A 20,850-nucleotide genomic window follows, 5' to 3' on the forward strand; every position below is an offset into this window, starting at 1 on the left:
AAGCCTGATGCTAATTACAGATTCACAAGGCACAACCTGTACTTCTTCTTTTTCAGGAAAGCCACTATTTTCCACTCGCTGACTGCTCAGAGAAGCAGAATGGTGCTCGCAGCTCTTTGGAGGCGAAGTAACACCACGAAAGCTGAGGTGGGGAAAAGCCTCAGTGCAGAAAAGAGGATGAGACAACGTCCCACTCAGGAGGTTCTTTGTCCTTGAACCCATCCAGTTGCATCAGGCACATAAACTTCAATGAGGGTTGTCTATTTTAAGGTTTAAGGCCTTGTCTTCCAAAAAAAAAAGATCTGTTCACACGACCTTCGTTTTAGAAAATATCTGAATCCAGTATGCCGGGCCAGTAGGTGGCGATAAAGGCTACATCAACGATTTGTCAAATAACAGATAAGAACACTGAGGTACAAGTACAACTGTGTGTGACCAGAGTTTTTGAAAATCTGCATTTCAGAAGTTTAAAAAAATCTCAGTTTAAGTGACTTATAACAATATTCGGGCCCAAACACTGAGGGAAGGGTTTCTTTTGCAAAACATCGGCTTTAACGTGAACAGGTTGTAAGACTGGATCTGTTTACCCCTCATGTTACCAGAGAGTCTGTGCCAAAGCTTTGGAATTGATCAAGTTCCCAGATTGTAAGAAAAGTCTAGTCATCAGAGATGATCTGGGCTAAAACTCGTGTCGTCTGAGCTCAGCTTTGGCTTTAATACTTGGAGGACCACACAGCACAGTCAGAGGAGCTGGTGTGATTCATCATAGAAGCAGAAAAGTGTATTCAATCATGTTTATGTAAATAGTATTACAGGGTGGTGAAAAAAGCTTTAACCTCAAATCCTGGCCTGTTGTGCCAATCTTTGACGTAGCTCATGTGTGTGTCGATGTCAAATCTGCGTTTCAACTGTTAGTTCTGGCTAAATTCTATCATGTAAGCAAATGTGCAGTTTCATGTGGTTGTGAGATTAACTTTGAGTCAGAGGAACATCATGCCATGAGAACGACCCTCAAATCTACTGCCAGGGATTTATGACTACATGCGCAGGATGCAGCATGTATTAACGACCACCCACAAGTTCTTACAGAAAAAACATACAAATCTTTATGCCACTTCTTTGGCAAATGGAATTAACTTTCTCGCGCAGAGACAGCTTCTCTCTCAGTGCGTGCAATGCGGGCAGCAAACCACACAATGGATCAACTCTGGTTGTGAATCTCACCTGGGCAATAGTTGAGTTTGCAAATGAGGACGGTTTCCGGCTTCTCGCTCTCACATTCTCCGATGGTGTTGTCGCTGGCTTTGCAAACCACCTGCCTCTGTTGGATTCCTTCGCCGCAGGTCACCGAGCACTGACACACACAAGACACACAGCAAACAATTCAAGCTGTGCAGTAACATTTTTATTATACATTCATTACGCTTCCAAACATGGTCACTATGCCAACACCGACAACAACACACTGAGCAGCTACGATAGTCATTTTGTTGAACCAGTGTTGATGTCGATGTTGTGCCTGAGTATCCACATCTCCTTCACAATGATCCTCTCAAGACTTGTTTTGATTAGAAATCTATGTGAGCGTTTTCTATTTATATCATCACAGAATGGAAATCCTGAGATAGGTTGCATAGAGTGTGTCAACCTTGTAACTTCTTTTATTCTCCAGACTAAACAAATCGTAAATTGACAAACAAACGTTAGCTGGATCAGTTACGTACACACAGTTACACCTGCCGGTTTCTTGGTGTAAATATTTAGGTAAACTGACATAGTGATGCGTGAATCTGCGATAAAACCAGGCTAGGTTTGACTCTCAGCCTGTATATGAAGGTGGACCACGTGTCTCCACTTCCTTCCATTGCACAAAAATGAAGCCAAAATAGCTTTTTGCACAGTAGCTTTTAGTTTAACTAACATGGAGGAGGCAGGTTTATAACGTTTTACAGCCAGACACCAGGGGGCGATGGAGACACATGTTGTCCATCTACATTCCATTGTTTGACTTTAAACCCCCCCCTTACCTGAGACCAGGCCCCTGTCCTCCACTGGGCGGGGCATGTTGTGTGGTTACACGCCCTCCTCGTCTCCGGACGGTTCTCGGTGCAGTGTTTGCTGTGGACGGGCCGGTTGGTGCCGTTGTGGAGCGCCTGCATGCACTGCACCACCCTGGTCTGGTAGCCAAGCTTCCCGCAAGTCTTACTGCAGGGAGTCCACTCCTCCACCACCCACCTGTCGGCACAGCGAGTCTCCATGTCTCCATCGCTAGTCAAGATTGTACTAATAGTCCCTTGATAATTGCATACATTATACTAGAGTTGACATTTAGAAGGAGAGCTATCATGACCCTTAGTAATGCTGTATTAGCCGTAGAGAAACATCAGTATGGATCGACCGTAAGTAGCTGCAGGTCACTCACGTTGGCTGGCTGCACTCTTGCACATTGCAGCGTTTGCGGATGGGTTTGGGCTTTTTGCTGGTTTCACAGAAGTTGCGATGCACCAAGCGACTGTCACTTTTCCTCCTGCAGCCGTATTTTGTGTACTGAATGCCTGCGGGATGGAAACATGACATCATTAATCTTTCAGCGAGGTCATATAGACATGTAGTTTAAGGGAAATAGCGAAATCTGGAAACCAACCATCATTTATTTGGGGGCTGAGTGATTACTTATGGGCATCTGGAGCTCAAAAAGTAAAAAATCGACGGATATTCAATTAAAATCACTCAAGTAGAAAATCGAAAGATTAAAAAAAAAAATGTAATAGCAATCGTATTTCAGTTTGTGAAAAATGCTTGAAACTATTATCAGTTGCTCATAGATTCATTTAGCATCTTTCTCAAGCATTCAAGCTGCCAGTCACTTGCAGACCAGTTATAACAATGACTTGATGGAACACTTGGTGGATGGAAGCGTTACTGGTCAGGGAAGAACCCAATTAATTTTGGTGGGGATCTGGGGACTTATTTACTTTCTTTAACATATTAAAATACCGTTTTCACTGTTTTCCCAGGGCACAAATCATGGATCTTGATGTAATCTGTGAGTGTGAGCACTGTGGTGCAGCTTGATTTGATTTAAGGGGGCTGTTCGGCCTTGGCGGAAGTATGTGCTCAACTGAGTGCCTGTGTTTTTTTTGTGTGTTTTTCAACTCGCTGACCTCCGCCACATGGTTTGGAGCACTGAGACCAGCTCTTCAATGCCCACTCGTAGGTGTCCAGTTCGGCTAGAAGTACATTGTTGTTGGTGATAAGCGGTAACAGGTCCTCGTGTATGATGTACTTATACGTCAAGCTGACTTTTGTATCTTCCTCCTGCGGCATAACCTGCAACAAAGGGGAGAAACTTTTAATTGATGTAGATAGATGGTGGAAAAGCACATGAAAGTACATGATTGAGTCCTACTAACCAGAACAATGATGCCCTCATGCAGAGGACCAGTTGTTTTCAGGGTCTCCTTCTCATCAGCCATGGAATACTCCCACTGTAAACCGTTCTCGATGAAGGTCTTCGACTCAGCGTCCTCACTCTTTGCATTCAGTATGAAGTTCCCTGTAACTTGATTCTTCACAGCTGTAATGAAGAGGAAGGTATTTTACGCATGTGCGGTGGAAAAGAAAGTAGTTTTTCGTTGCATTTATTCCTCATCTGAAGAATCAAACCGAAGTTCTGGATCAGACGTCCTTTGCCACACAACACAGTGTTTTCCTTTAAGAAGAGGGAACGTGTCAGTATGTATTTTGAGATGTTTGGCGTTGTGGTTAGCCAACAGTAATTCCTCCAAGTTGTGTGTCATCTCTTCTTCCCATGAGCTAATCGAAGCCAGAAAGGAAAACAGCGGAGAAGAGAGGAGAGGGAGGGTTTGGCTCAACGCCCCCGCGATCTGGACTCACGGAGACAGAGCTGCTGAGAGCACAAAGGATACGAGGCCGTCGCCACTTCACATACTGTGATTGGTGAATATGGGCTATGCAAAGAAAATTGGACTTACTGATTGAACCTGCACTGTGCTGGAAAAACTGCATTGGCTGCCATGTGCATTATCCGTGCAATCTTCCAACTGCTCAGTTACATTCAGTCTCATTGATGTGACATTCTGTCGCCGATCAGATGTCATTTTGCTCTTTTCACGTCGGCACTTTCTAATTGCACGTCACATAATTCCCCCCCCCCGAGGGAAATAAAATCACAAAGAAGTTTCTCTGCAAATCAAGCTGTGATAAATGTTCGTTTTCTCATTCCTTTGTTATAAAGATTTAATATAGAAAATCGACTTTAATTCAAACAAAAATGGTTCTGTAATGAGCCCCAAGGAGGAAGGATTGTGAATTATTCTCTTCTCAGCTGCTGCATAAAATGTTCCCGATCCGGAAGAGAAAACACAGGCTCTGCTGGAGCCTTTTTCCACATCCGCAACTTTACCTGGTGACCTTAATAGAAATGTGCTTCTGAAAGCCTTTCATTGTAGAACTTTGTCAAAAGTGTGTGTGATGTCAAACACCACAGGGGGCATCCCTTCTGTCTACAGATACTGTATATATATATATATATATATATATATATATATATATATATATATATATATATATTGGATCTTCAGCATGGCCCAAAGCAATCCTCACTGTACTCACTAAAGAGTCATTTTTTCAGTGGAGCTTCTGAGAAACGGTATGAGGATTAAAAACATCAAGGTCGCGGTTTTTATCTGAAGCCGTTTCCAGACATGAGCTCCGGAAAATGTTTGGAAAATCGGGTCCGAATGTTTTTAGGGAAGATGGACTTACAACTGACAGTATGACGAGCGCAGAAGGAAATTCTCAGAGTCTCCCACTCAAATGTTTCAGTGTCCGCAGCAACTGGCCGCAGCAATTTTGGAAAATGTCCGGAGTTCATGGTGCACTTGAGACCTTTAACACACCGAGTTGTTTCATTAAGGACACTCTAGTCCGTTCCTTAGAGTCCTTCACTCTTTCATCTGGGTGTTGAACCCAACCTCAGAACTTCAGAGCAATATTTAGACTCCTGAGCCATTTGATGGAGACACTTCAGCTTCCGAGTCTTTGGGTTTTCGAGGATTTGTTGACCGATCAAAACCAACCAACGAAATTCCCAAAACTCCGATCTACTTACACTTGACCAATATGTATTATTGACATTGGACTTGGAGCACCACAAGGATAAGGACGTTTTTGACCATGCAGTTTGACCTCAGTGTTCAACACAACGTTACACCCTTCCCTGAACCTCATACTATTGACCCTTGCAGCCTCAGAGCAGTCCAGAGATTCCAGAGGGACGGGAGCAGGGTGTTGGGTATGTGCTGGAGCACTCAGAGTCCTCTGTTGGAGTGAGTAACAACTGGGAAGTCCACTACTCGGTAGTAATGCAATCTCAATCCCATTCACACACATCAAAAAAAATTGACTTGTGTTATGACATTGTAATCACACCCCACTTCTTTTGTCTCACAGGGTTAAACCACTCACCGATTATGTGAGGGGAGGTGTCGTTCTCTTCAATAACAATGTGGCGAGCTCCTATTGGGATGTCGAACATTTTCAGCATTCCTGACAAGACAAAGAGCAAGGTTCAGCTGGGAGCCTTAAACAGTGCAGACCTATTCTGGGCTGTAATAGCAGCCAATTACTTCTGAAGCAAGACACTGAGACTGAAAATTCAGTACTTTGATGATGGTTTGGGAAACAGGCTGTGGTCCGTCATAGAAGACAGAGGCGATGTGTTTAAGGCCTCGGGATAAGCTGTGTAATATCATGACCCCTCTGAAGACAGAGCCGCTGATCTCAGCAGTCCTCTGTCCCCACAGATGATGATTACCGTTCTTCTTTGGCGTCTTGGTGAGCGTCAGCTTCACGGTGCGACAGTGGGAGTTGTCCCCCTCGCACACTCCGCACTTGTCCTCTTGTTTATAGGAGCCGACCTCCTTGTCGCAGCCAACGTGCTGTGAAATGGAGGGGGGGGGGAGATGGTCAATCAAAATGGCATCTGACTTTTAGGTTTTAGATGATACGTGGTGAAAACACACCCAGACATAACAGGGCGCAGCCAAAACAGTGCGTGACCGGCCTGCCACAGGGAAAATCCCAACTTTATGCCCACAGTGAAAATTGAGACAAAATACTGTCTGTGTGTGTTTGTGTTGGAGGAGAGAGCAGAAGTGAGCAGCGTTCACTACTGCTCACAGTTTAGTTTACAAGTATCCCTGCAGCTCTTTTCCAAGGGAACCATTTTATTATCAAAGCACAATTTAAAAAACGGTTAAGGCCCTGTCGTAATTACTGTAATTATATTAATAATAACTGTAATTAAACGTAGAAGTAATAATGCACTCAAGAGACGGATTAAATACAGAGCTGAAATAAATGAATAAAATACAATGTGAAACCCTCTCTGGTGTTCGACCTTGACCGCACAGGATGGTGTGAGCACAGAGTTTGAATCCGCCGAACTTTTCTCTGTGCTAAACATTGAATCTGACATGAAGACGTTCTTAAATTATTCATTGGTTCAGGATTTCTCAATGAAGGAAGAGGAGAAATTGCAGTTTACATTTTTTTTTTAAATAATAAAACATAGTATTTTATATGTTTAAAAACTGGCTGTATTTGTGTTTGTCGGTGCACGGGCGTTTTTCGTCAACACGTACCAGACACTCTCCGCGGGCGCACACGCTGAAGGGGTCTGAGTAGCTGCAGCGGGTCCCATCATGCATCACCTGGTTCATGAACACCACCTCTCCTGTGTCCTTCGACTTGCAGCTCAGCTCGCACTTGCGGCCGTCTAACAAAACAAAGAAACAAACACCCCTTGGGTCAGAATTCAGATAACGAGCACAGAAGGAGCGACTCCTGCAACCATCCGGCGTCGACTTGTTGCTCTGGCTGACCTCGGAGAGAGCGAGCCAACCCGTGCTTCACCCTCCACTAGCCTTACCATCTGGGTGCTCGTATGGCAGCCAGGTGTGCTTGATGTTCTTGTGGTATTTGTTGCTCCTCTGGACGCACTGCTGGGCACGGAAGTCCTCGTAAGGTCCAGCACACTCCTCGGTGTTGCACATCTGGTAGTCGAAAGTAGAGCCCGGGCAATCTCGACCACCGTACGCAGGCCTGGACCGACGATAAACAGGAAACCACGTTAACCAGCGTGACATTAGCAAGGTTCGTTCTTCAGGGGATCATTCTCAGTTCTTAGGTTGAAATCTGATCCTACCTCATTCTACACATGCATTTGAAATCCTTCATAGAGCATATTATAGTGAAAATTGCCTAGAATTCCACAAATTAATTTAGAAAGAGGATTAACTGGAAAATATATAAAACCCGTGTTAAATTGAAACTGAACTGAATAATATATAATTAATATTTATTAATTAAATCCTGAAAAAAAAGCTTTACAAGAGGAAGGCGGTATCTTGTTCTTCCCAAAACATACTCCTTTTTGTCGTCTGTGGGCTTTATTGTGTTCAAGATGTGAGCTTCCCTTTGTGTATTGTATATGAGGGAGTCCTGTGCCTGAACAGCATGTTTTGTCTTATCTCTAGTACCCACTTACTTTGCAGTACACCACAGAATAAATTAAGCCATTATCTCAAGTCTTGCCTGAAGATAAATGTTTGATTACATCCTGTGGGGGTGCATGTACAATGGAAAATATTATGACGTTTAAAAATAGAACTTAAATGGAGTAAGTGTACAGTGGCTCAAACTTCGCATCAACAGCTGGATCCAGTCTCCAGTTACATTTGACAGTATGACGTCTTCCTTGCTTGGATGAACAACACAGAGTCCGTTCCCCTCGCTACTCACGGAGGGTCGTTGCACTGTCGGCTGCGGGAGCGAATGCCACCGCCGCAAGTCCTTGAGCAAGAACCGGACTTTGACCAGGAGCCCCAACTCCCATCGTGGCCCTGAGGCTGCTGGCTCGATCTCCAGATGCAATGGCCCTTGAAGCACCACTGAGAAAGAGAGAAGAGAAAAGACAGACCTATAAGCCTGACAGAAAGATTGTAAAACTCCAAGTACTGACTTTGAAGCCGTGTCCAGCTTTTTATTTTTTATCGTCTCGACTTTGTCTCTTTATAGAGCTCCGCTTTGCAATTATTGTGCCATGAAACTCATCATTTGAAGCAGATTCAGAGACATTCCTCACCTTTCCTGGTGCACACTCCGTCCCGTCCACCGGAGGTCCCTTTTTAGTTTTACAAAAGTACTGGTTGTCGGGGTGACTGCACCACAGCTGCTTGCAAGGGTCGTAGGTTCGAAACTAGATGAGAAGACAGCCAGTTATTCTTGTTGGGAATGTTCATAATCGTACAAAGTCGTCATGCTGTTTAATATCCATCAGAGACACATCTGTGATTTTCTATTGGAAACAAATCCCATGTGAAAAACCTGAATATAATCTGGATCATACAGTATTGCCCTCTCATTTAGTTTTGATCCCTTGTGACGTGAGGATTGTCGATGAGAAGGGACTTCCGAGTTTCAGCTGACGAGTCAATAACGTCAGTCAACAAATAATTCCTGGGACTTACGGCTGTGCACATTTTATAACCGACGCCAAAGTCAAATCGGCACTGCTCGTCCATGGAGTAGTTTATTCCGGGGAGCTCGGGAAGCTTGGGCCACTTGTGCTCAAAGGGATCGTCCAGCAGGCAGTCGTACGAGCTGAGGGGAAAACGAGAATGACAGTCAAAAATGGGCCCGTGAGGTCATTGGAGAGATGAAGGAGAAACTTCATTAAAAAGACAAAATCGATAACTCGTAGAGCTGCTTCACACAGGACTAGCACTACGCCCACATGCCATCAGGAGAAATCATGGATTTGGAGAAGCACAACGTACTGTATGTATCGATTGAGCTCCTGCTTGCTGCATCGCGACCAGTGGTAGCGGTGGAAAGCCGCTTGGACGAGTGGCGCCATGATGCTCCCCATACTGGTCTCATCAGCACAGCGGTTGCCCTGGCCGTCGTGCTCCATGCCCAGCCTGACGGAGGGAGGACAAGGTTTATTGAATAGGAGCGGATTCTTGCAGACACTTCCGATCACTGAGAAAAATAAAATCAAATAAAAAGTGACAACTGGTCAAGATATTAAGTAATTCACTTCATTGTGTTGGCGCAGCTTCAAGGTTCTGTGGACTGAGACCCACAGCCGCTCTCTACTTTGTTTTCTGTCTCATTTACTGAAGGTTACAGTTACAGAGAGAAAGTTATACAACCAGAATAAGCACGGAACAAGAAAACAACCAATTCAAACGGGATCGGGCAGCAGGTCCCTTTATTTGGGGCATGTGTCTCTGATCATCCAAGAAACAAGACTTGTTAGAGAGATATCCTGGAATAAATGAAGTGTAACTGGAGCTGGCGTGGTCAGTGATATATTTGTGTGTTCACAAGCAAGGCGCTCACTTTGTCTGTCATTAATAATACAAATAAAAATACACAATATTCCTCTATGATGAGAATATTTGAATAATGCTTGTGGAGCTGAGATGAGCAGAGGCGACAGACGAAGGGTTAATAATTACAAGACGACCTCTTCATCCATTGTGGGTGTAAAAAAACGATGATTAAATCTGCTTTAAATCAATGAACCGGCCAACTGGAAGTCTATACATAACTTGTTTTCATTTACATCATCTGCCATTGTACGTTGCCAAGGCGGCAAACTCAAGACTGTGCTCCTTGAGGCGTCACCTTTGTGTGAATGTGTGTCTGTGTGTGTTTGTGTGTCTGACAGAACCACAAAAATCAAGGCTTGTCTTTTTTTTTACACGAGAAGCAGCTGTGTGGGTTTCTTATTTTTCTAGTGCCGAGCTTTATTTCGATAAAAAATCATCCAGCTCTTATCCTGTTCAGGATCATGAAAAGCTAAACAGGATTTCCCAGCGTGCCCGAGAAAAACACGGTGAAATTCTCCCCACCACACACCTCAATGGAGACCAGGAGCACATATCACATGAAAGGCCCAGGGGTTTTATAATGAGATGAACGGAAGTCATGCCTCGTACGATGGGAATTTGAAATTTAATTAGATAATATTAAAGATAAGCAGTAGGGACTATGGAACAGAGCTCAGATCTGGTTGCTGTTTCATTTAAAACAGATCGTCACTGTCAGTCTGGTGCAGTTAAAGGCTGCGCTGGTAAACTGTGGGGCACACGTCAATCTCCAGGCGTTCATGGGTTAATGACTTGCCTCCCACCATGCGCACAATTAATTGATGGCTGGAGATAATCAGTCTGCACAGCACAGTATTTACCCTCTCATATTTTTCTTAAATGACATCTGGGATAAAGATGAGAGTCAGTGTGCTGATTGAAGTGTCTGGATGAGATGTGTGCACATATTCCACATTTTTAAATGCGACATCAATCAGTTGTCTCCTCTATGAATGGATATCTGGATTTTTAGCAGTGACTCATCATTTATAATTTATCATCTGCTCGATCTGAGCTACCTGAAGTCACACTGTGAGTCTCATTAGTGTCGCTGGGGTTTGAACACCTGATAAGTGAACCCGTGTTTACAGGAGATTGTGAAGCAGTGACGTCAAGATGGTACTTTATTTAACTCTCAGGTCTGTAAGCGGTTTTATTCTTATCAAATAATTTATCAAATACATTATTCTTTTCCTTTTTCACTGATTCCCCGTGGGGAAATGTAAATATATTAATTTGCTAATTTATTAACTTTGGCGTTTCTGTCGACACTATTTCCCGGAGTTTGAAAGAAAGTGAAAGAAAAGGTGAAAAGGGTATTTTTGGAATTTAATCCAGGGTCAATGGCTCTGCTTCTATCAACTTCTGGGATTCCGGGTCAGTCTATATAAATAGCAGCATCGGTTGACAACAAAACAACAAACAAGCAAATGGTGATATGGAAGAAAACAAAGCAAAAACCTCAATTTGAGAGCAACTATTTGAAGGAAAGAACACAGCTCATAAAACTGGACTTTTCGGTAACTTCATATCTCCACCTTCTCCTTTGCCTCTTAAAAGCCCTCCTCCCTAACCCTAACACTTTTTCCTCTCCCTTAAGGGTAACTTAAACGATCAGCTCTTTCTGAGGATTCCAGAATACCGCCCCAGGCATCTGAGCACTCAGACATAATATAGAGTCTGTCCTCTTTCCATTGTCAGAGGATGAAGAGGTGAGTGACCTTCTCTTTCACGGGTTGGACAGTCGATCACGTCTCTCTGGACAGTTTTCAATGCTTTTGCAGGGGGGTGGAGTTCACAGACCTTTAAAGCCTCATTACACGAGAAAGCTTTCACCGAATCGATTTGGTGAGACAACTTAAATGGGAAATCTAAAAGCTGTGCACTCACACAAATGAAACGCCAACATTTCAGCCGGCAGCTGTACAGGGGGGATTGTTGGAAAGTATTGCATTAGCTTTAAAGTCAAAAGTATAAGGTGAATGAAAAGTCCTCCGCCGTCGGAGCTGGGGACGTGACCTGAAGTGGAATCAACACACTTTACGTATAGAATGATTTTGGGAAACTCCATCTCTGAGTTGAGATGAGATGAAGTGAATCAGATAAACTCTGATGCCCGCAAAGAAAAAATATTAAACTACCACAAGAATATTACCAACTTGTATTTGGAGGTTTGATTCTCAGCGGTCGGCTGTGGCTGAGGGGGTAGAGTGGTCGTCCACCCATGTTGAGGAAGAGGAAATTAAAGTAGCGTGACGGCCACTTTATTAGGTACAGCAGCACAATCGAATGCAATCCCATGCAACAGTCTTCCTTTGAGAATTTTCTTAACACAACTCAAAATTGTCATCGTTTGCTGACATTGTTGTACAAATTCATTTACAGTCAATGTTTACTGCTTTTAAAAGTGGTGCTGCACAAGACAATATTAGGTGAGAAATGTTTTTTTTTACAATGAAGCCAGCAGGACATTCGAAACTAAATTATATACAGCTCAACAACAGCCACTTGTTGAATAAACCCTTCAACAACACAACAATACGCAGTGTGATGGGCATGTATTGATCAGGATGAAGAGGTGTACGTGATGAAGTGGATTCTGAGTGAATTACAAAGAGGACAGAGCTATATATATATATATATATACACTTTGCATTAGGGGCCCCGTGAGACTTTGCCGGCCGTGTCATGATCACACCGTTACTCACACGTGGCCGGTTTCGTGCGCCACCACGAAGGCCGAGGAGAAGCCGTCCTCGTGGTTCAGAGTGCAGCTTCTCAGTGGGTGGCACATCCCCGTCACTGGAGCGTAGCCTGGGCGAGAGAAACAAGACCACACAGCCCCAATAATCAAGCACCGGGATGAAGGAGAGCAAGATAATCTCTTCATGTGACACTGTTGAACTCAAGAAGCGTAAGTGACACAGGAGCGGTCGCTGTAAAGGTCTCGGTCTTTCCTTGATGTGGGGAACACTCATCAGAGAGACCATATATCTTTATGTTCTAAGGAACAGGCTTTGAAGGTTCTGTCCTCTCTTTCCTTTATAAAACCACATATCTACACTTGTTTACTGCTTTTGGTCTGAAGAAGAAAGGGCACAGTTAGGTGGCAGCCCTTTGAAAATGTACTAATGAGTCCTTGTCTGAAAGTCTGTTCATGATGTTTCAGACGGTGGAGGATCACTTGTGTTTGAATTAAGACTGTACTTAGGAAGAAAAGTATGAATATAAAGTACATCTCGAGGATTTCAAGGCCTTTTAGAATTCAAATACAGAATAAAAGCACCTGGCCTAATGTACTTGTGTGTGTGTGTGAGTGTGTGTATGTGTGTGTGCGTGTGCCTGCAGTCCTTTTGTGACAGCTTGTGCGCCAAACAATGCCTCACGAAACATAAAGAATGTCCCCCAAAGAAAAAAGGAAGAGCGAGCTCCGCAGCCTGTCGTCATTACCCAGCAGACGTTCAATGAATTTCACAGACACACACACACACACACACACACACACACACACACACACACACACACAAACACACACACACACACACACACACACACACACACACACACACAGAGAGTTCATCAGGACAACAAACTTTACAGCAAAGCACAAACATTTGAACAGAACTCGATCAAGAGGTGTGCAGCGATTCAGCTTAGCGCGTTCGGGTTTTGGTTCAGAAGCACGGCCTTTTCTTTTGGCAGCGTTCAGATCAGTTTTTTTTTTTTTAGCTTTTTGCTTTCATGCGTTCTGACCGTCAGAAGATTCACTTTTGGCATGCAGGTAAAAAGCAGAACAATGCAGCAGCAGGCAGCCGGTGGTGAAGCGTGAATGTCAGGCTATCTCGGTTATTTCGGTCACAGCACGGTTGATGGCTCCGGGGGGTTGATGGACGTGAAAACAGTGAGATTTAAAAGCAGATGTAGAGCGTGACCCCCTTATCTCAAAGGAAGATAAAAGGAATCCAGGGGAATTCAGTTGACATTCCCATAAAGCAGGCAGCTTTGAAAGCTTTGCACATTGACGTGAAAAGGTTCAGAGGCAACACCCCGGTAAAAAAAATATATGTATTTCTCTAGAGCTGAGGAGAGAGACGGAGAGCTGCTGAGCTCAGATCAGTGATGAGGACAGAGCATCGTTCTCAGGAGAAGCTCGTCTCCGGGCGCTCTGCAGCTTCGCCGTGAAAAAAGAACAGAAGTCGCTTCTGTGCGTCCCAACAGCTCCATGTGTATCATGTGTGTGGATATAGAAATCGACCATGTACACTTTTGACAGGACGGTGTGATGTGTGCTCTCGACCCTGTGACATGGTGCATGGTGCAAGGCGCCATAGGAACCAGGCGATGTTGTGAACACAAGGCAACGGCGGTTATGGCAACGTGGGGATGGTCCACAAGCAAAGCAGGCAGCCTCCAGTCGTCCTCTAAACATGACACGTGTGCTTCAGAAAGTTTAAAGATATGCACAGGTCTCTGCAAAAAGATCGAGCGGCAGCACAGAGGACGTGTGTTCGCTCTGGGCCCAGTTTCTGCGGCGGCTTTTTTTTTTGCTGCTCACTTCAAAATGTGTTATTTGAAGGGGCTGAAAAAAAGAAATACAGCGTGAGACAAATTCTAAACTGACAAAACAAACATGTATGATGCAAAAACTGCTCCCGCTGGATGCATACATGTATTATTATCAGAATGATCGATAATAGTAATAATTAACGTGAAAAACTCAATAAACAGAAAACGAAAAAATCACTGTTAGTGAACATAAATGACCAGCTATTATCATCATTTCTGTTTTTCTCTGCATGCCAAAATAAATCCTCTCCAGCAAAAAAACATTTTTCATAACCAGGGTGGCGTAAAATGTCAAGTCAGCAAGGTTTTGGAAAGCTGCTTAATAATCGGTCTCCTGTGAGGGCGCCGCTGCCAGAATTGGGTTCGTGACCTCAGCTGCAGCCTCAGCTTGTTTCTTTTTTTTTTTCAAAAAAGTTTCCATTGACCTTACCTGGGCCAAGACTTGAAGCCAAACCCCTGAGTGTGAACGGAAGCAGAGATCAGCACTCAGTCTGCACAGTCCTCGATCGAGAAGAATACAGTACCTTGCATACCTGCAGGACCAAAGTCTTGCCTTGTCAGGAAGATGGCGTGGTCGTGGTACTCGGCGTGGTCGGGGTCGCGGCGCTGCTGCGTGTTGGCCCACCGGCACACCTGCTCCAGGCTGCGGGACGGGTTGCCACGCTCGATCAGGCTTATCGACTGCGGGAGCACAAGAAGAGGGGGGGGGGGGGGGGGGGGGGGTGGAGGAGTGAATAGAAAACAATTTGCTCACTTTATCAATTCCCTATTTAAAGGCCGTCGCTCTCATTGAGGTGAGAGCCAGCGACGTCTCAGCATTTATGGATGGAGATAACTTTCCGATCGATTTCCCCTGGGAGAATCACTAAGTGGAGAACATCTGATCGGACACAAGTAGACAAAAATCTATACATGGGACTCGATTGATTGAGTTTAGGCTCCATTCGTCTTTTCCTGTCCACACAATTAAAGATTAGTCAGAGAATCAAAGCTGGGACAATTGAGCATGTTTGTGTCTTTTACAGAAAAATTTGATTTGACACTTGACACCACACGAGCAGAATGGAGACTTATTATGTTTAAGTGGTCGCACAGTCACAGTTGTGTTGGATTTGGCTGCTGAAACTCTCAAAGTGTTTTGTGGACTGAACCTCTTCACCGAGCCCTCCCTCGGCACAGTGGGGGGTGAATATTCATTTTTGGGTGAACTATCCCTTTTGAACGCAGAAGCGACTGGTGGAGTGTTTGTGTGTTTTGCTCAAAGTATCACAGTTGATTTACGACTGCAGAGAGATGACTTCCAAGTGGAAACGGTGAAAATGGAATAAGGACAGTTCAATCAGAATCTGTTTTCCAGGGTTTTTCTTCTTTGTGTGCTGCGTTTTACTTCATCCGCTTCGTCAACAAGGCTGAGTGGAGGATGAAATTGTGCGGTGATTGACAACAACAACACTGCTCATGCACAATGTGTGAGGCGGGGGGTAAATGGAATGAAAGGATCCGGGGGAACTGGCAAAACATTTATCTTTCTTCCCCCCAACGTGTGTGTGTGTGTGTGTGTGGGCGCTGCAAGAGCCGGGCCGGTGACACATTCAACATGTCTGAGCTCATCTAATTGGTGCTGTGCAAACACTAACACAATATCTCTGCTTTGGAAACCCCACCGAAGAAGAGTAGATGTAAATACCCTCTAGTCTCCAGGCCGCACTCGTGGAGAGATGAGTGTACGAGATGTTCAGTTTATCTGCGTTACTACAGATTTTGCAGCTTTCAAACAACCAAGGTGATACTGGTGCAATACTGTGGTAGGATGAAAATAACATATATGCAATGATTTTTTTTTACTTTGGTCAACAGCAAACTAGAACTACATGCAGTTAAACCACAGTAGGATATGAACCTTTTCTCATTAGTTTGTCTTTATGTGTCTCCTGGCTGAAATGAAAGAAAAAAAAATCTCATGTCCGTAATCTATTGTGAATATGAGTTATTGAAACAAGCAGCGTCTTCTTCTGAATATTCATTTATGGTAATACAACCAAGGACTGAGCTACTTCAGTATGACTGTGCTCTGCATTATAAATGCATGATTACACTGGGATGATTACAGTGTTTTTAAAGTAAATTCACAGTACTCGACTGCAAAGTACAGTCTCTTTTTCAGCTTCTTACTGTTTTAAATTGATTGATTTCAATTCACAGTGAGCCCTGCATTTATTCGTATTCATATTTTAATAATAATAATAATAATAATAATAAATAAAATAAAATACTACTGACAAAGGGACAATACTTCTTATTTTTTTTAAACCATTTATTCATTCAAAAATATGTCGTCAGTACAACGGAAGCAAACCTTCACCTGAACCTTACCTCTCCTTCACTTTTCCTCACTTTTCTTTGGTTGGACAATTTCGGTTAGAATGAGAAAAATAAACAGTTTATTGTCAGTGAGTGAGTGAATGGGTCGGTTAGTGAATACAGAAAGTGGATCCATGTGTGAGTCGGTGACCGCATGAGATAGTGTGAGCGAATCAGACAAGGTACCACGTGAAGTCATTCAGCTTCTTGATGAGCGTGCTGACTTGTTGATTCACTGACGTGGCCTTGTTATTCACCATCTTCCCTCTCTTCCTGCTTTGCATCTTCTCCCGAGTCTCTTTCTCGCCTCTCTCAGGATAAATGCAGGTTCTGAAAAGTGATGTAGAACAACCAAAGTATTATTTCAGGAGATATCCATCTATACACGTGACTTTTCATGAAAGTGAGGTGATGCAGAATATTGAAACATGTGATTTTCACATTGTTAAAAAGGAAGAGCAGCAACAACAGTATTAATAGAGTCAGAATTAATAGGGTCAGCAATAATGTCTGTCCATTAGTCTAGTTCCAGCCCACCGGCAATTACCTTATTGCTTCCTCTGTTATTACTGTGTATGAATCACGCTGTGTGGTAAAGTATTGTTAAACAAGCTCCTGCTTTTGAATACAGATGCTGCAGGAACACTGCAGCATCTTCCTCAAGAAGGTGCTGAAGGTTGAAATTGCAGGAGGAGAAGAATACGATGAGCCCAAGCACAAAGGATGTTCCTTCACACGGCATCTCTTTTTTCAACATGTTGATCATCCATTACTGGTTTGTCTGGGTCCCTGTTCCTGAAAATGATTACAGAGAGAATCACAAAAATTAGGAAATAGCTCATTTTGAGTCTGAGTTATGAACAAGACAATATTGCAGTTCTTTCTATAAGACTCTATGAACAAAACACATTGATTAATACGTCGTAAAGTTTTTGTTTTTCTGTTTTTAATCTTCTGCACTGTTGAAGTTTATAACAAACTTAGATGCAATTTACAGAAGAGTGGAGTCATCCATATTTCATTTCCACGAAAAATCTCAAGCTTACCAACTACAGTCAAACGTGGGGTTTCAGGCAGTGGGACAGTCAACTCCATGATGTCTGGTGTGGGAGACACCTTTTCAAAAGCCCCGAAACAAAATGAGTCACTACCTCAATACGTTAGTCCACCCAGTTGAATTGTCGTCCAGCAAACGCAGCAGTGGTGCTTTAATTTGAATGTAAACTGGAGGAAATACTGCTGACATGTGCTGATTTTAGCTACAGCACGAGGCAAATATGACGCTTTTCAAAAACCCTTTTTAATAAAACTGGAAGAAAACAAAAGAGAAGCCACACAGTTGTGATTAAAGGGTAAACGTACTTGGATAAGGTTGAATAAAAATCTGTACTTACATCAGTCTGTGTGTGCTGCCCCGACAGAGAAGGCCGAGCAGATAGAAGTGTGGACGGAGGCTTTTTGACGACAAGGACAGGAAGACGAGTGTGCTCCAAAGTCAAATTGAACAAAAAATAAAGCGCAAACTGCATGTGGAAACTTTTTCCAGAAAATAAAATGGTCCTATATGGTAGTCGGTTCTTTTCTCTCACCTTCCCGAGATGCTCAGCTGTCAACAGTATTTACATTAAAGATTTACATAAGCAGAATGAATCTCTCCCTGAGCTGAAGAACAGAGTACAGCGGGCTAGTTGGTTGCTGCTGTGGACATTTTAACCTTGTTATCACATCCTATTCAAGGCCATGATGGTATAATAACCAATGTACAATGTACCAAGTATCCTCAGCTTCAAGGACGCTTGCACATGAATTTGCACAAACAGACACTAGCAGCGCCTGACCCCGCTCACCTGTCTGTAGCCGACCATTATCATGCGGACGAGGACCACGTTGATGTTGGTGCCCAGAGATTCATCGTGGTAAATTTCATCGACCTGAGGGGAAATGAATAGAGTTTGTCACTGAGCTGAAGGGTGGGAGAGACCCTGGAGGTTAATGAAGGTGGCTGAGAACATCTCAACATGTGCAGGCCAAAAATAAAACAAAGCTCTTTTCAAGCACCCGCTGCTCTGAAGGAACACAATGCACACAGGCTGCAATTGGTCTCTGAAGTGTTTGTGTGTGGGGGGGGGGGGGGGGGGGGACCCTGTTGTGAGCGAGAACTGTTACAAATCAATATTAGAGTTTATTATGGGCTCATTTCTAACTTCCGTTGCCAAGTTGCCTTAATTATAATAAGGGAGTGAAAAGGACAAACACACGCCTCGTCTAGCAATGGAAATGAAATGATATCAAAAGGTGAGAAATAAAAAAGTGAAGCTTGGTTTTCCAAGAAATCTTTCCGGTAGCGTATTGAAACTTGTGACTTTTTTTATAGCTTGACTCACGGTCCGTGAATAAATTAGGGCACACACAAACTGCTCTTCATCTCGGGATGGTGGTCGCTAAGAAACTTATTCTTCTGACTTGGAAGTCTACTTCTCCACCCTGCTTCACACACTGGCTTAACGAGATGTTCTCTGTTATTCAAATGGGAAAAACTGCGACACCACAAAGGCAACACACAGAAAAGGTTTGAGAGAACATGGGGACCTGGTTTAGCGCAGTGCAATATATCTTTAACTCCACAACAACTCTGACCTACCTGGCTACGATATAGTATATTGCTCTGTTCACTTATTAGTTTTATCTGGTCCTATCTTTGAGAACATTCCCGAAAGACCATATATGTAATTGAGTAATCTGTCTGGCAGCTTGTTTTTATTTTGTTGTTTGTTTTTGGTGTGTGCTTTTACCCTATGTTTTGTTTTTGTTTGTGAAGTTGTTGTATGTCTTGTCAACACTTTGTTATGTATCTGAAAATTGTAAATAAAGTATTAAAAAAAAAAAAAAAAATTAGGGCAAAGAGAAAAGGAACAGGCGACTGATTTGCTTGGGTTCCCTCCACTGAGAGGCCAAGCTGTTTGGGGGTCAGTGATTTTACCTGATTGCAGCTTTAGGAAGAAGATAAATGCTGATCTTAGAGCAGCCGTGATGTTCAAACTCTTTAAAGTAACGCGGTTTCAGGTCAATTCATTCCTCTGTGTCTTCATATCAGCCGGGTTTATCTCAAATCTGTTGAAACTAGCAGCAAAGATTAAGTTTTTGTGTTTTCACATCTCTTACAACAATCTTAGAATAATGATGAAATATATTCTTAAGAAGTTGGCAACCGTCCAGGGAAACCAGTGTTAGTTATGCAATGGCAGCGAAGCCTGTCCCAGAAATGTGTTAACTGCAGTTTGGCTTTGTAATAATGCTGTGGTATGTAAATGCTAAAACCCAGGGCCGAGCCAGGATCCCGCTCAAATCCCAAAGTTCAATTTCCACTTGGGTGTTGATTTATTTTCACCAAATCGTGGCTGCGAGTAAAAGTTCAGAGGAAAAACAAAGGGTGGATATTTCTTTTTCCATAAATCAGTAAGTCATGTAGTTGGGACATACTGGTTATGGATTGTAATTAACAAAGTGCCAAACAAACTGGGCAACTCTCGACCGGAAAACACAATGGAGTCATTTAGCCTCACAAAGCACACTCACATTTCTCCATGTGACTTCTGAACCGGTTACTGGGAGGAAACCAGTGTTACAGCTGCTGATCACCGTAAGGGACAAACTCCTATAATTCAAGCTTGGAAAATATTTTTATCATACCGCTCTGTATTATTCGTTGTCTTCATGATTTGTGCAACTTTCTCTCGCACTTTCAGGAGCCTCTCGTCTTGACCGTGTCTCCAAACTACCCTGAGTTTCAAGTTTTAGAAATAGCAGTTTCCAGGAACAGTCGGTGCTAAAACGGCTCCGCTGCTGATTACAAATGCCGTCCTAATGAGTGCAGAGTCTGATGGTGCTTCACTGTAACATCACTGGCTTTATGTTCAGCTTTCAATGCCCCTGATGATGCCATTTTACACGAGTCCCTTGTAATTGGTTTTCTTCCTTTCTATTGAACAAGCACGTTTCAGGAGGCTGCAGGTAATTCTGTTTCTTCCTCTCTTCATTGTGCGGCGCGTCCCACAAGGCTCAGACCTTGGTTTAATGATATTCAGTTTATTCTATTCTGTGGTCAACCTTGTCATGCTGAAGGTATATGTTTTTGTATGAGCTTAATTAAGATGTTTCATAATCCTCCTCTGCTACAATTTATTTAATAAATATTGTTATGCTCTTCCAGGTATAAAAAGCCCACTGGTTGCCTGCAGCAGGCAGCTTGTTATGACGCATTACTATCTTTCATTGCTAAGCAAACTCCTATTAGCCATATTAATTGGTGGTCACGCTTTTCAGAAAAATAAATCTAGAGAGGAAAACTCACTCAATCCATTTAGCTCAGGCTAAAGTTGTGATGGGTTTTGTGAAGCACTACTTATACCACATGTTTAAGTCCTTGTATGTGTATTTGAAAGGTGCAGTGGAAATAAAA

The 20,850-nt window shown here is 43.2% G+C and overlaps 1 protein-coding gene across 1 annotated transcript in view; it reads right to left on the reverse strand.

Moving 5' to 3' along the window:
• LOC128427191 (A disintegrin and metalloproteinase with thrombospondin motifs 3) overlaps positions 1 to 20,850 on the reverse strand; it is a 44,850-nt gene that overhangs the window by 3,736 nt on the left and 20,264 nt on the right. Inside the window, exons 5-20 of the mRNA XM_053414291.1 lie at positions 18,239 to 18,322; positions 14,555 to 14,711; positions 12,173 to 12,278; positions 8,865 to 9,008; positions 8,556 to 8,688; positions 8,171 to 8,284; positions 7,828 to 7,976; positions 6,956 to 7,128; positions 6,669 to 6,802; positions 5,840 to 5,963; positions 5,491 to 5,571; positions 3,414 to 3,577; positions 3,165 to 3,330; positions 2,423 to 2,555; positions 2,028 to 2,235; positions 1,225 to 1,354 (exon numbers count right to left, since the gene is read on the reverse strand). Coding sequence (XP_053270266.1) covers positions 1,225 to 1,354; positions 2,028 to 2,235; positions 2,423 to 2,555; positions 3,165 to 3,330; positions 3,414 to 3,577; positions 5,491 to 5,571; positions 5,840 to 5,963; positions 6,669 to 6,802; positions 6,956 to 7,128; positions 7,828 to 7,976; positions 8,171 to 8,284; positions 8,556 to 8,688; positions 8,865 to 9,008; positions 12,173 to 12,278; positions 14,555 to 14,711; positions 18,239 to 18,322 — 2,200 coding nt within the window. The remainder of the gene's footprint in view (positions 1 to 1,224; positions 1,355 to 2,027; positions 2,236 to 2,422; positions 2,556 to 3,164; positions 3,331 to 3,413; positions 3,578 to 5,490; positions 5,572 to 5,839; positions 5,964 to 6,668; positions 6,803 to 6,955; positions 7,129 to 7,827; positions 7,977 to 8,170; positions 8,285 to 8,555; positions 8,689 to 8,864; positions 9,009 to 12,172; positions 12,279 to 14,554; positions 14,712 to 18,238; positions 18,323 to 20,850) is intronic.

The sequence above is a fragment of the Pleuronectes platessa genome, chromosome 21, assembly GCF_947347685.1.
Source record: "Pleuronectes platessa chromosome 21, fPlePla1.1, whole genome shotgun sequence".
In the NCBI taxonomy this organism is placed as follows: Eukaryota; Metazoa; Chordata; class Actinopteri; order Pleuronectiformes; family Pleuronectidae; genus Pleuronectes; species Pleuronectes platessa.